The following is a 15,301-nucleotide window of genomic DNA, read 5'->3' as shown; positions in this document are numbered from 1 at the left end:
CAGAGATACCAGCTGCAAGATAAAAAGCAATGCATACAAAAGCAGAGCCTCCACAGCAGAGGGCGGGGCAGAGACCCTCTCTCGTGAACTCCCGCAGGCAGAATGCTTCAGTGGCCCACTGCAGCAGGGGGACACAGCACCGACAGGCACGCACACCACGAGAGGACGTCAGAGACTGTGACTGCAGGATCAGACTGAGCAAGAAGACGATCTGCTTAGTCTGCTCATCTGCTCAACTCACACGTGTGTGAGGCCAAGAGTTCCTTGTGCTTGCAAAGTTGCATCAGTCATGTCTGACTCTTTGTAACCCTATGGACTGCAGCCCAACAGGCTTCTATATCCATGGGTTTCTCCAGGCAAGAATACTGAAGTGGGTTGCCATGCCCTCTTCCAGGGGAATCTTCCTGATTCAGAGATCGAACCGGCATTTCCTGCATCAGCAAGCAGGTTCTTTAACACAAGCACCACCTGGTAATTCCCAGCTACTTACCGAGATGACTGTAGTACACAGTGGCCTCTGGTTCCTGGTAGGGCAGTCACACAGTAATATTCCCAGAAGGCTGGCACTTTTCAGTGAGAAGCCATCCCCTCCACAGCCAGAGGAGGGCGCCGTAAAGGCAACAGGGAAGTGGCAAAACTGTGGGGCTCCTTACCTGACCAGGCTGGCTCACAATATGTCCCTAGGTCACTCTGAGAGTTAGAAAACAAGGCACCTCAAGTCTGTCACGCTGCCATCCCAAAATGATGATTTTTAGAAGTACAGGTGAACTCCCTCAAATTTCAATTACAAACCTGTGATAAGATGTGGTCGGACAGAGAAGAACTGGGATGAGCAGCCCTGAAGGAAGGGGAGAGGGAGAGGACGAGGAGATGGAGAGAAGTCACAGAGGCTCGGAGAGGTGGCAGCTGAGGCCAGGAGTATAGAATGAGGAACTGATTTCTGAAGGAACATACCCCTCAGTTCCACGTGCTAAAATGCAAGCAAGCTATGGACTTCTAGTTGAAGCTTACGGAGCTGCTCCCCAGCCTGGCTGGCCTCTCCTGGAAGTTGCCCAGCAGCGAGACAGAGAATTAGCAAATGAAAGGCCAGCCCACAACAGGTGGCTGGGGAGGGGCTGGGCTTCACAGTGTGTCAGAGCCCCCACCTATGGGAAGTGATGGCCACAAAGAACAGGCTCCTGGATGCAGGACTCCCAAGCTCTCACACACGGTGTGGGGGGAGATGGGGGTCAATCGCTGGCGACTGTAGGAGAGCCAAAGTGAGGGGCACCACACCTACTTGGGCTGTGAGAACCAGAGCCCTTTCCAGAGCCATCACAGGCCCAGAGCCGTGTCACATTCCCCCAAATCACTCAAGGACGCACATTCCAGCAGACAGTTGGCCGGCGGGGCAGGCACAGCTGCAGTGGGGCACGGTGGGGAGAACAGGGTAGGTGGGGGCTCGGGTCTGCACTCGGCCATGGAGGACCCCCACCATCCCACACAGAAGCTGGCATGGCAACAGCGCTGACCTCACCCTGTCACAGAAGGGAGAGGGCTGGTTGTCACACAAGCAGACCAGGACGTGGGCTCAGATCTCTCTGAAGACCTTGTGGCTAAAACTGTGAAGACTTGACACTGAGTGAGGATCAAGTAGCCAAATCTCCACACAAAAGTAAAACCACTCAGACGTTTTAGAAGAAAGGTATAGCAATTTCTTTTAAAACAACTCAATACTGACCTACCCTGTGACCCCAGCAATTTGATCCCTATTTAACAAGATGATCCATGTTCACGTGAAGATTTCCACAGGAATGCTCCCAGCAGCCCCAACCTGGAGACTGCCTGGCATCCGTGGACAGGTGAGCAGACGACTCGCTGTCTACACAGGAGCTGCTCAGTGAGGCGCTGACACGCAACAGGGACGACTCCCAATCACATGGAGTCAGAGAAGGCAGACCCCACCAAGCACACACTCTGATTCTATTCCTAGGAGGTCTGAGAAGAAGCAAGACTGGTGCAAAGTGGGAGCATACACCCCGTCTGGAAGGGCAGTGTATGTGCAGATGGCTCCAGTGAACCATCTGGGGTGCTAAGGGTCTGCACCCTGATAAGGCTTTGGACTACACAGGTGGACACACACGTGAAAACCACGGCAGGAGAGGCATCCGCAGCCAGTACAAGGGGCACTCCTGGCAGAGCAATGCCAACCCATGTTTGTTGTGTTCATCCTCTCCTAAAGGCTGCTGGTAAAGCAGATGCAAACAAACAAGGACTCCATAACCTATAAACATTAAGTGACACACATACCTTGTCCTATGGACTCAATTTCTACTCAGAACAGAACGAGGCCATCCACACAAGCCCATGCTACAAACGACAGGCAGAAGCGCTATCATGTTACTTTCAGATTCATTTTCACTTTGGAAGAGGACTCGAGCATTAACCTGGGTGTGGATGATGTGCTCCCACACACCACTCACCCCTGTGGGTAGCTAAGTCCTGTCTTACTGGCAAATGATTTGAGAACCCTGGCTTCCATACAGAGTGTCGCCCACCCCTATCAGAGTCCCACAGAAGGACGGGGCAGTGATTCTGTCATCAAGGATACCCACTTCAAACGTGGCCTGCTTTGCAGGCACCTTGGTGGGGATAAGAACACACATCAGAGTGCCTCCATCCACGCCACAGGGCAACACCACTGGGCCAAGTAAAGCTTTGTCCCAGATCAAAAGAGACACATGACGCAGAACGGGGAAAAGAGCAAGTGAAGCAGCTGCCTGAAGACCACGTACCCAGTGGAAGCCAGCAAAGGCAGTCACCATGCCACCTGCCCCACACATCCACTCAAGGCCCATAGGGCTGGTTGGTGAGAAGCAGAAATGGGGCTCCGAGTCTGCCCCTGCTGTGCCCGAGACCTAGGAGCCCTAGCTTTGTTTCCCCCCAAGGTAAAATAAGGAAATAGAGATGGTCTGCTCAGGTGCCCAGTGACTTTCAGCCCTTGTGAGCCACACCCCTAAAATCAAGGCTCCCCAACACCTCTGCAGGTTCTCTGACCACACTATGGTACCCTAGAAAACCCTGTCCCATCACTTCGGCCCCCAAGGACCAGCACAGGACCTGCCAGAGAAATGATGCTGTTATGGACGCCCATGCATTTGTGTTTGTGCAGATGTACTTTCTCAGGTACATTCCTTGATAGATTGCTGGGTCATGCGCTAACTTGGTCACATCTAACTTTTTAAGAAACTCCCAAGCTGCTCATGTCATTTTACATTCCCATCAGCAACGTATAAGGGTTTCAACCTCTCCATATCCCCGCCAACACTTGTTATTGTCTTTTTTAATAGAGCCACCCTTGAGACTTGTTTTATGGCCTAGTCTATGATCCACCCTGTGCCACGTGCATATGAGATGGATTTCCCGGTATTCTATAGACACCCTTTAGCCAAACAGAATCAGTGCTCTTCAAGTCTTCCAGAATCTTGCCAATTTTCAGCTTAGTTGCTCTACCAATTACTTAAAGAGAAGTATGAAGTCTCTAACTACAATTTATGAATTATCTATTTCTATTAGCAATACTATCAGTTTATGTTTCAGCTATTTTGGGACTCTATCATTAAGTAGATGTACATTTGTGACTGTTACAACTTCCTGCTGTGCAATTAAAAAAAATGACCCTCTTTGCGACTTCCTTGGTGGTTCTCTGGTTGAGAGGGGTGTAGATTCGATTTCTGATCAGGGAGCCTCGTGGCCAAAAACCAAAACGTAAAACAGAAGCAATATCGTAACAAATCCAACAAAGACTTAAAAATGGTCCACATTAAAAAAGAAAAAAAAAAAAGTGTCCCTCTTTGGCTTTAGGAATGTTTTTTGTCTTAAAGTAGATTGTGTGGGCATGTATGCGCACACGTTCAGGCATATCCCAACTCTTTGTGACCCCATGGATTGTAGCCCTTTAGGCTCCTCTGTCCACGGAATTTTCCAGGCAAGAATACTGGGTTGCCATTTCCTCCTCCAGGGGATCTTCCTGACCCAAGTATCAAACTGGTATCCCTTAACAAATCTCCTGCATTGGCAGCTGGATTCTTTACCACTGTGCCACCTGGGAAGCCAAAGTTAATTTTATCTGATATTAATACAGTCATTCTAGTTTTCTTATGGTTATTTATGGTGTCTCTTCCTTATCCTTCTGTCTAAGGATCTAAGGGGTGTCTCTTATAGACGATATATAATTAAGCTTTATCTTGCCCTTTTATCTGGTCTGACAACCTCTGCCTTTTGAAAGAAGTATTTAAACCACTCACATTTAATATATTTCTGATCTGGGTGGATTTACACATTCATCATTTTGCTATTTGTTTTCTACATGTCTTCCTTCTTTTTTGTTCTTCTGTTCCTCACTGATTGCTTTCTTTTGTGTCAAATATTTAATGTACCACTAAATTCTTCTGTTGATTTTTCAAACAATATTTTAAACTTATTTTCTTAATAGTTGCTCTGTGTGTTGTGCTTAGTAGTTCAGTCCTGACCGACTCTTGTGACCCCACAGACTAGCCTGCCAGGCTTCTTTGTTCATGGGATTCTCCAACAAGAATACTGGGGTGGGTTGCCATTTCCTTCTCCAGGGGATCTTTGCTCTAGGGATTACAATAAGCATTTTACTAAGATCACAATCGGCTTCAGATTAACACTAACCTGATCCTGGAAAAATGGAAAAACTTTATTCCTATACAGCTCCATTGCATTCCTTCTGTACTACTGTTGTCCCATATATTATATATCTATGTATGTTATAAATACACAGATTGTTATATACTTCTGATCAACTGCCAAAGAGCTACGGTCGTTTTTGTCAATTCTACCCAGTGCTATACAGTTAATGCTTTAGATGCTTTCTTGTCTTTTAACTAAGAAGAAATGAGGGGAAAAAGTCTTTTACAGTAGCCCACATCTACCTTTCCCAGAACTCTTTATTTCTTCCTGTGAACCTAAGTTACCAACATGTCATTTCCTTTCAGCTTGAAGAACCAGCAGATCTGCCAGCAACAAATCCTCTCAGTCTTTGTTTATCTGAAAATGTCTTTCTGCTTTTGTTTCTGAGGGACAGTTTTGATGCATTGAGAATTCTGGGTTGACAGTTTTCTTCTTTTAGTACTTTGAATGCATTCAGTTCCCTTTTGGTTTCCATCTGAATGTCTCAGGTGAGAAGTCAGCTGTTAATTATATTAATGCTTCCCTTATAGGACATGGGTGTTCTAAAAAGTCTTATAGGTCTTCATAGAACCGTTCAACTTCAGCTTCTTCAGCGTTACTGGTTGGGGCACAGGGTTGGATTATTGTAATACTGAATGGTTTGCCTTGGAAACGAACAGAGATCATTCTGTCATTTTTGAGACTGCATCCAAGTACTGCATTTCAGACTCTCCTGTTGACCATGATGGCTACTCCAATTCTTCTAAGGGATTCCTGCCCACAGTAGTAGATATAATGGTCATCTGAGTTAAATTCACCCATTCCAGTACATTTTAGTTCAATGATTCCTAGAATGTCGATGTTCACTCTTGCCATCTCCTGTTTGAACACTTCTAATTTGCCTTGATTCACGGACCTAACATTCCAGGTTCCTATGCAATACTGCTGTTTACAGCATTGGACCTTGCTTCTATCACCAGTCACATCCACAACTGGGAATTGTTTTTGCTTTGGCTTCACCCCTTCATTCTTTCTGGAGTTATTTCTCCACTGATCTCCAGTAGCATACTGGGCACTTACCGACCCGGGGAGTTCCTCTTTCATTATCCTATCATTTTGCCTTTTCATATTGTTCACGGGGTTATCAAGGCAAGTATACTGAAGTGGTTTGCCATTCCCTTCTCCAGTGGACCACATTCTGTCAAACCTCTTCACCATGACCCGCTTGTCTTGGGTGGCCCCACACGGCATGGCTCAATTTCATTGAGATAGACAAGGCTGTGGTCCATGTGATCAGATTGACTAGTTTTCTGTGATTATGGCAAATTTGGCCTTAGAATACAGAATGAAGCAGGGCAAAGGCTAATAGAGTTCTGCCAAGAGAACGCATTGGTCATAGCAACACCCTCTTCCAACAACACAAGAGAAGACTCTACACGTGGACATCACCAGAGGGTCAACACCGAAATCAGACTGATTATATTCTTTGCAGTCAAAGATGGAGAAGCTCTATACAGTCAGCAAAAACAAGACCGGGGGCTGACTGTGGCTCAGATCATGAACTCCTTATTGCCAAATTCAGACTTAAATTGAAGAAAGTAGGGAAAACCACTAGACCATTCAGGTATGACCTAAATCAAATCCCCTTAAGATTATACAGTGGAAGTGAGAAATTAAGGGACTAGATCTGATAGAGTGCCTGATGAATTATGGACGGAGATTCGTGACACTGTACAGCAGACAGGGATCAAGACCATCCCCATGGAAAAGAAATGCAAAAAAGCAAAATGGCTGTCTGAGGAGGCCTCACAAATAGCGGTGAAAAGAAAAGAAGCGAAAAGGAAAGATATAAGCATCTGAATGCAGAGTTCCAAAGAATAGCAAGGAGAGATAAGAAAGCCTTCCTCAGCGATCAATGCAAAGAAAGAGGAAAACAACAGAATGGGAAAGACTAGAGATCTCTTCAAGAAAATTCGAGATATCAAAGGAACATTTCATGCAAAGATGGGCTTGATAAAGGACAGAATGGTATGGATCCAACAGAAGCAGGAGATATTAAGAAGAGGTGGCAAGAATACACAGAAGAACTGTACAAAAAAGATCTTCACAACCCAGATAATCATGATGGTGTGATCACTCACCTAGAGCCAGACATCCTGGAATGTGAAGTGGGCCTTAGGAAGCATCACTACGAACAAAGCTAGTGGAGGTGATGGAATTCCAGTTGAGCTATTTCAAATCCTGAAAGATGACGCTGTGAAAGTGCTGTACTCAATATGCCAGCAAATATGGAAAACTCAGCACTGGCCACAGGACTGGAAAAGGATAGTTTTCATTCCAATCCCAAAGAAAGGCAATGCCAAAGAATGCTCAAACACCACACAATTGCACTTATCTCACACGCTAGTAAAGTAATGCTCAAAAATCTCCAAGCCAGGCTTCAGCAATATGTGAACCGTGAACTTCCAGATGTTAAAGCTGGTTTTAGAAGAGGCAGAGGAACCAGAGATCATATTACCAACATCCGATGGATCATCAAATAAGCAAGTGTTCCAGAAAAACATCTATTTCTGCTTCATTGACTATGCCAAAGCCTTTGACTGTGTGGATCACTATCAACTGTGGAAAATTATGAAAGAGATGGGAATACCAGACCACCTGACCTGCCTCTTGAGGAACCTGTATGCAGGTCAGGAGGCAACAGTTAGAACTGGACATGGAACAACAGACTGGTTCCAAATAGGAAAAGGGGTACGTCAAGGCTGTATATTGTCACCCTGCTTATTTAATTTATATGCAGAGTACATCATGAGAAACCCTGGGCTGGAAGAAGCACAAGCTGCAATCAAGATTGCCCGGAGAAATATCAATAACCTCAGCTATGCAGGTGACACCACTCTTATGGCAGACAGTGAAGAGGAACTAAAAAGCCTCTTGATGAAAGTGAAAGAGGAAGAGTGAAAAAGTTGGCTTAAAGCTCAACATTCAGAAAACAAAGATCATGGCATCTGGTCCCATCATTTCATAGGAAATAGATGGGGAAACAGTGGAAACAGTGTCAGACTTTATTTTTTGGGGGCTCCAAAATCAGTGCAGATGGGGATTGCAGCCATGAAATTAAAAGACGCTTACTCCCTGGAAGGAAAGTTATGACCAATCTAGATAGCATATTAAAAATCAGAGACATTACTTTGCCAACAAAGGTCCGTCTAGTCAAGGCTGTGGTTTTTCCCGTGGTCATGTATGGATGTGAGAGTTGGACAGTGAAGAAAGCTGAGCGCCAAAGAATTGATGCTTTTGAACTGTGGTGTTGGAGAAGACTCTTGAGAGTCCCTTGGACTGCAAGGAGATCCAACCAGTCCATCCTAAAGGAGATCAGTCCTGGGTGTTCACTGGAAGCACTGATGCTGAAGCTGAAACTCCAATACTTTGGCCACCTCATGTGAAGAGTTGACTCATTGGAAAAGACTCTGATGCTGGGAGGGATTGGGGGCAGGAGGAGAAGGGGACAACAGAGGATGAGATAGCTGGATGGCATCACCGACTTGATGGAGGTGAGTTTGGGTAAACTCCGGGAGTTGGTGATGGACAGGGAGGCCTGGCGTGCTGTGATTCATGGGGTCGCAGAGAGTCGTACACGACTGAGCGACTGAACTGAACTGAACTATGTGTCATGAGTTGTTCCTCTCTTGCTACTTTTGATATTTCCTCGTTTTCTGTGGCTTGTAACAGTTGGACTATGATGTGCTAGGTATAGATCTCTTTGCATATATGCTGCTTGAGATTTGTTGAGCTTCCTGGATAAACTCTCCTCAAATACATTTCTGGGGATTCTTTCTTCAGTTTTTCTCTCTTGCCCCAAATATGCCTGCAAATGTGGGCTAACAGAGCTATTGTCCCTCCCCACGTGTTCATCTTCAAAACTGTCCCCTCAGCCAACAAGGCTGTTGCCCACCACTCTAAACTGAGTTGAGTCCCTTCTCACCCATCACAGCCTGCACTGGCTGGCAGAACCTCCCTATGAACAGAGCTGGGCAGAGGGCATGAGAGCAGCACCAGGTTAAGTGACACAGATTTTCACCATTTTAACCCACAATTTCAGCAGTTTCTTAAGCATAAACCCTTCTCAGATTGTTGCATGCTTCTGGTCCATCTCCAGGATGCTGAAATGGTTGATTCAGGGAGGAGGGGAGGGCTGGGCTGTCAATTCTGTCCTGCTTTATAGCTGTTTTTTGGGGGGGAAAAGGATTTGACAATCTCTCTTTACTCAATCACTGCTGGAAGCTGCCTTCCAGTCTTGACTCATTTTGAAAATAAAACATACACATTGGAAGACTATGTCAGAAAAAAATGCCAGAGATGAAAAGAGGAACTGTAGAGAAAGAGAAAACTCATCCTGCTACTTCTTAATCAATCTCCACATACTCTAAATCCCCCAAAGTAGTTTTTTTTTAAAGTTGTATCTTGATTTAAATTCACCAGCCACTTCCTTAAAGAAAAAATTCTCTCTGCTAGAAGCCACCAGAAACTCCCGCTAGTCTTCAATATGCCTCAGTTCAGTTCAGTCGCTCAGTAGAGTCCGACTCTTTGCAACCCCATGAATCACAGCACGCCAGGCCTCCCTGTCCATCACCAACTCCCGGAGTTCACCCAAACTCACCTCCATCAAGTCGGTGATGCCATCCAGCCATCTCATTCTCTGTCGTCCCCGTCTCCTCCCGCACCCAACCCCTCCCAGCATCAGAGTCTTTTCCAGTGAGTCAACTCGTCGCATGAGGTGGCCAAAATATTGGAGTTTCAGCTTTAGCATCAGTGCTTCCAGTGAACACCCAGGACTGATCTCCTTTAGGATGGACTGGTTGGATCTCCTTGCAGTCCAAGGGACTCTCAAGAGACTTCTCCACCACCACAGTTCAAAAGCATCTATTCTTCAGCGCTCAGCTTTCTTCACCGTCCAACTCTCATATCCATACATGACCATTGGAAAAACCACAGCCTTGACTAGATGGACCGTGGTTGGCAAAGTAATGTCTCTGCTTTTCAATATGCCTAAACTGGATCATAAGAATAGGACAGCATGAAAGAAAGAAGCAGTTTTTAAAAAGAGCCAAACCAAGGGGAAAGGAGTGTACTGGATGAATTTGGAGACTGGGACTGAGACATATACACTACTGATATGCTATATAAAACAGACAACTGGAACATAGTATACAGCACAGAGAACTCTATTTAATGCACTGTGGTGTCCTAAATAGGACGGAAACACAAAAGGGAAGGGATATATGTGTATGTATGGTTGATTCTCTTCACTAAGCAGTAGAAGCTAACAAAACACTGTAAAGCAATTATACTGCAATAAGAATTAATTAATGAAATAAAAAAAGCCAAACAGAAATTCTAGAAAAATACTACATGGCACCGAAAAAAAGATTATTCCAACATTCAACAACACAAGTAAATTTGGGATTTCCATGGTGGTCCCCTGGTTAAGAATCTGCCTTCCAGTTCAGGGGACATGGGTTCAATCCCTGGTCGGAGAACTAAGATCCCACATGCCGCAGGGCAACTAAGCCTATTCACCACAATGAAAGAGCCCACATGCGCATCTGAGACTCAAAAATCCACAAAATATTAAAGGTAACAACATAAGTAGGGCTTCCCTGGTGGCTCAGAGGTTAACGCGTCTGCCTCCAATGCGGAAGACCCAGGTTCGATCCCTGGGTCGGGAAGATCCCCTGGAGAAGGAAATGGTAACCCACTCCGGTATTCCTGCCTGGAGAATCCCATGGATGGAGAAGCCTGGTAGGCTACAGTCCACGGGGTCGCAAAGAGTCGGACACGACTGAGCGACTGAACAGAACAGAACAACATAAGTAAACTTCACAAACATTATGCTGAATGAAACTACATAATTCCAATTATTTAAAGTGGAAAAACTAACCTCTGCTGTTGGAAGTCAAGCGAGTGGTTACTCAGAGGGCAATTACAACAAGAGGGTATGAGGGGCCAAATAACATGGCGTTTCTTGATTTGAGCTACAAGGAGATCAGTGTGTGAAGCACACCAGGTGGCACATGTCAGCTTTTCATCGCGCGCTACACTTCCATCAAGTGAAGTTCTCTGTGGAGGCTCCCAAGGGATGAGCCAGATGCTCTCAATGAGGATCCAAAGACTGCCAGCTTCTCATACAGAAACCATGGCCACCCACCCCCAAAAAGATTAGTGCTAGAATGGTTCTGGGCTAGACTTGATCCTATTATTCTGTCAAAATTCTCCAACAGACCAGATAGAACATTCTGTGTGGGCACTCAAGGAGACACTAAGCTCTATATGCGACATTTTATTTTAATTTTAAGTAAAGTCTAAAACTAAAAAGTACTTGTCACCAATACTTCTCATGCCACGCACCATGGGCCACGCACCATGGTCAATTTCCGCATACACACCTGTCACCTAGAGATGCAAAGCAGACATTATCACCCATTTTACAAATGAAGAAGCACAGACTAAGGTCATCTACCCAAGGTCAGCCAGGGAGTGTGAGCTGACCCCTACTCTGCCAAAGCCAGACTCTTTCCACAATCTCACACTGCTTCATGTCTGGAGACACCAGGGTGTCTGTAGTCCCACAGGAGGACCTGTGTGCCTGGGTTAGTCTGTCGCTTGCTCTCCACGTTCTTCTATGCTCCTTCACTTAACCTCACAATTCACTAGCCTGCCCTACAGGGGAGCATGGTGATTACAAGGAAAAAATGCAGACCAGACACCCATAAACAGGGTTTTCCCTAGCAGCTCAGTGGTAAAGAATCCGCCTACAATGCAGGAGACTGTCTGCAATGCAAGAGATACAGGTTTGATCCCTGAGTCAGGAAGAGTCCCTGGAGAAGGAAATGGCAATCACTTCACTATTCTTGCCTGGGAAATGCCTTGGACAGAGGAGCCTGGTGGTTTATGGTCCATGGGGTTGCAATAGTCGGTCACAACTTAACGACTAAACCACTGCCACCTAGGAACATAAGAGGGACCCAGCAAATCTCCACAAATGTGGGCTCTTCCTTCTCTTCACCCACATGTGACATTGTTGAAGGGAAAGCAGACCCAAACTCACAATTTAATTTCCAGAACTTTAAAAGAGGCCTCTGGTTTTAAAACAGGGAGGGCAGAAAGCAGAGTCAGATAGAAAAGGCCTTTCTGGGTAGCAAGAACACAAAGCACACCACCCCAACTAATGGGCTTCCCCAGCAGGAGGGGGTTAAGTTCCCCATTTATCTCAAGGAGCTGAAAACTTTTAAAGCTGAGAAATACCGAGTCAGACAATCTCTGAAGTCCTTAGAACAGCAACCGTCTGGGCCCCCAGTGAATTTAACACAAAGCCTGCAGGCTGGGGTCCCTCTGCGGGATTAGTCAGCACAAGAAGGGAAGGGCACCCAGGTTCTCCAGAGCTGCACCTCCACCTCCTGCCACCCCCGACCCCGGGAGAACAGATCCGGAAGGGGGTGTGCAGAGGCGGCACTGAGGAGGACAAGAGGCGGGCTGAGACGGGCAGAGGGGCTGCTCAGGAGGCTGCGGCCACACCCACACGCCCCCAGCTGCCTGCTCACGGGCAGAAGCGGTGAACTCTGCACAGAGCAGCGCTCACTTGAGCTCTCCAGGGAGGAGGGGCCGTAGGACCCGGGCGGGGTGGGGGCAGGGCGCTGCAATTCTTTTTACAGGGAGAAAAGAAATGGGGTGGTACACTGAGTCTTATTTCTTTCAAGTTAAGGATTGGAAAAGTTACTTTTGAAGCCATCAGTACTGATTACGGGGAAACCAGTGAAGCACACGGTACCGAACTTGGGAAGAGAGGGGTTTCTCTTCCCACACACCCCTGCCATCCCTGCCTAGGAGGAGTGGTGGCTCCAGACTGCCCACAGCCCAATGACCCAGGCAGGGGGCAGCAGCCTCTCTGGCCCCCGGTGCCCTAGACGTGAAAAGCAGGGAGGCAGGACCAAATGAAAAACTCAAGCTTCCCTAAAAACCAGAAGCACAGAGTTGGACACAGGTACATGTTCAGTTAAGACCTGCTGCCAAGCAGGGGAGCCCACAGAGGCTACCACCCCCATTCTGTGAGACCCACCCCACGCTACAGATGGCTGGGCCCCAGGAGGAGGGTCCCTTGGCCAGGACAGTGGGCAGGTGTCGGAGCTGGAGCCCACAGCCATCTCCATGATCACCCACCAAAAGCTGCTTCCTGCAGGCCTGACGGGCAGCTCCACCTCCACCTGCTCGCCCCCGGTGCCCAGCCCCTGCTGCTCACCTGTGCGTGGTTCGCATGTCCACAGGCCCGTCGCCCACCTGCCCTTCGCCTCTGCCCACGGCCGTCGCCTCCGTCCCCCTCACCAGCCCTTGGGCGGGGCCTGCTCCTGACTCCGGCGTCACTCGCGTGTCTCCGTCAGCATTTAAATCTGAGGCCAACACTCCTCTCTCCATTTTTATCTTCTTGCTCTCCACATCGTCCTCCGCTGGGTCCCGTTCAAGCGCTCGTTTCTGACTCCGTGTTCGGCATGCTTCTTCAGTCATTCTGAACTTTAGGGGAAGGAGAAAAGAGGACATTTAAACAGAACAACCAAGTTTTAGAAACTTTTCACAATGTCATCTTGGAGTGTTTGCCTCACCATGTGACAATGGCAGAAGTGGGTACAACAAAGGAACGGCCCACAAAGCATGCCCAGAACATTTCTTCACGGCCCTGAGCAGGAGCAACAGAGTATCTGGGAAGCCAAGCTATGCATCGCCCTGTCCGGGATCAGAAACCTACAGGGACTGGACAGGAACAAGGGAAGGTGGCTGCTTGTCAGAAAGAAGGGGGTAATCTCTGCATTCCAGACTCAAGAGCAAATAGAGGAAACCGTTCTAGGTCTGACCCCTCCGGCGGGATCAAGAGCACTGGGTGAGCTATCTGGAACCCAAGAAGGGGGCACCATGCTGTCCCAGGAGCAGGGCCACAGCCCAAGTCCAGCCCTGCCCTGATAAGGGCTGACCCTTCTTCCCCCTTCACCCAGGGGCAGCCCCTCACTGCCTGCTCATCTCAGCAGGGCGGGGAGGGGCAGGGGGAGATCCCATTTAACCCTTTGACTGCCGACAAAGCGAACTCTGAATGGGGTGAGGCCTGGCCCAGCACCCTGTACCTGCAGCACACACATATCTTGATTGAAATAAGAAAGAAAAGAGGGGGGGAAAAATGCTGAGTCAGGTTTTGATCCCATGACATCACTGGGCTCCACATGACCCTTCCCAGGATTCAGTCTGAGAGACAAAGCACTTTCCAGAAAACCAGTCTGAACCGGTTCCAGACAACAAGCTGAAGTGTTGTTAACCCTCACAGAGACAGTGAAGGAAGACCGCAGTGATGGCTGTTTGCAGGGAGACTGCTGGCATTCCACAACCCAGTCTGGGACATAGGTACTTGCTCTTAAAGGGGACGCTCAGAGACCAGCCTTGATGTCCCAACGGGGCAGGACACTGGAAACCAGAGTTCCGATGGCCAGGATCTAAGAAGCCACGCAAGAGTTCATCACAGGACAAAAAGCATCTAAGCTGCCAGGCCCCTGAACTCCCGAAGTACCAGTTCTCCACAGGACAGTCAATGCCCACACCTACCAACACGGTAGCCCCTTGGGGAACCCCAACCACCCGCCGCAGTGTGCCCACACTGAAGACCTCCTGGCTGTGTCCACGCAGGCAGGGTACCCAGCACCTGGGTTTCTCCCCAGCAAAACCCCTGGGAGGCCTGTTCTGGGTAGGGCCAGACAGAATCAGTCCAGAGCCCAACTTCTGGAATCTGGGGGGTGGTACAGGGCAGTGAAGGAGCCACATGGCTGTATGTGGGACACACTCCTGAGGCAACTCATCTGCCACCTCTTTAAAGCAGCCGACTTCACAAATGAGCAACAGCGCAAGGCACTGCCTTGGACTCAAACTGAAAGGAAGGGAAGTGACAGCTGCTCCATGCTCCTGGCACAGGAGGCAGAGCATCCGTCTGACACGTGTGTTAGGCCAGCGTGGCCAAGCCTGGGCACTCAGACATCTGCTCCCACAGGCAGTCCAAAAGGGTGGAATCAAGGTTTCCCAATGGCCATGTCAGCCCCCAGGATGCTCCCCATTCCAGGCAGAGCTTGAAAACTCTGAAGCTCAAGGGTACAGGCTATCAACTTGGCCTCCATCTGCCCCCAAACCCTCCTGGCACCCCAGCCTGCACCTGCCTCACCACTTCAGCCCCCTAGATCCCACAAACTGTCAGACTGCTGAGTCTGTCCTATTTCCCCGTGAGCTGCGAACAAGTCAATGCCCTGAATGGAAGTCACCCTCCCTTTTTCTCCCTCATCGTGGAAGGGACCGGTCACTTTCCTTTGGGGCACTGCCTAAACAACAGGAGCTGCTCCAACATTTGGGGAATTGGATGAGAGCTGTGATTTCAGTGGTCACTTTGAGTAGTGACTACCTGTGCTTCCAGGACCAGAGAGGAGCCTACTGGGTGTAAAAGATGTGGGGAGTCCAGGATCTCAGGCAAGGAGGTCCCCCACTGTTGTCAGAGAAAATGCTGTCCCTTAGGGAGAAGCTCTCAGTCTGGCCAGCCCAGAGGGCCCCC

General features: G+C 48.2%; 1 protein-coding gene across 4 annotated transcripts in view; it reads right to left on the bottom strand.

Annotated features, from left to right (window-relative positions):
- The window catches only part of GATAD2A (GATA zinc finger domain containing 2A), a 97,405-nt gene that overhangs the window by 23,140 nt on the left and 58,964 nt on the right, over positions 1 to 15,301 (bottom strand). For 3 of the 4 annotated variants that reach the window (XM_055431366.2, XM_055431370.2, XM_055431365.2), the window contains exon 3: positions 12,971 to 13,239. In XM_055431366.2, coding sequence (XP_055287341.1) covers positions 12,971 to 13,239 — 269 coding nt within the window. The remainder of the gene's footprint in view (positions 1 to 12,970; positions 13,240 to 15,301) is intronic. The other variant, XM_055431369.2, reaches the window with a different exon arrangement.

Source organism: Moschus berezovskii, chromosome 8 (genome assembly GCF_049115385.1).
Source record: "Moschus berezovskii isolate FMDL1 chromosome 8, NW_MosBer_1.0, whole genome shotgun sequence".
NCBI classification, from domain to species: domain Eukaryota; kingdom Metazoa; phylum Chordata; class Mammalia; order Artiodactyla; family Moschidae; genus Moschus; species Moschus berezovskii.
The sequence above is the reverse complement of the archived record's forward strand: the minus strand, read 5'-3'. Positions and strand labels throughout refer to the sequence as shown.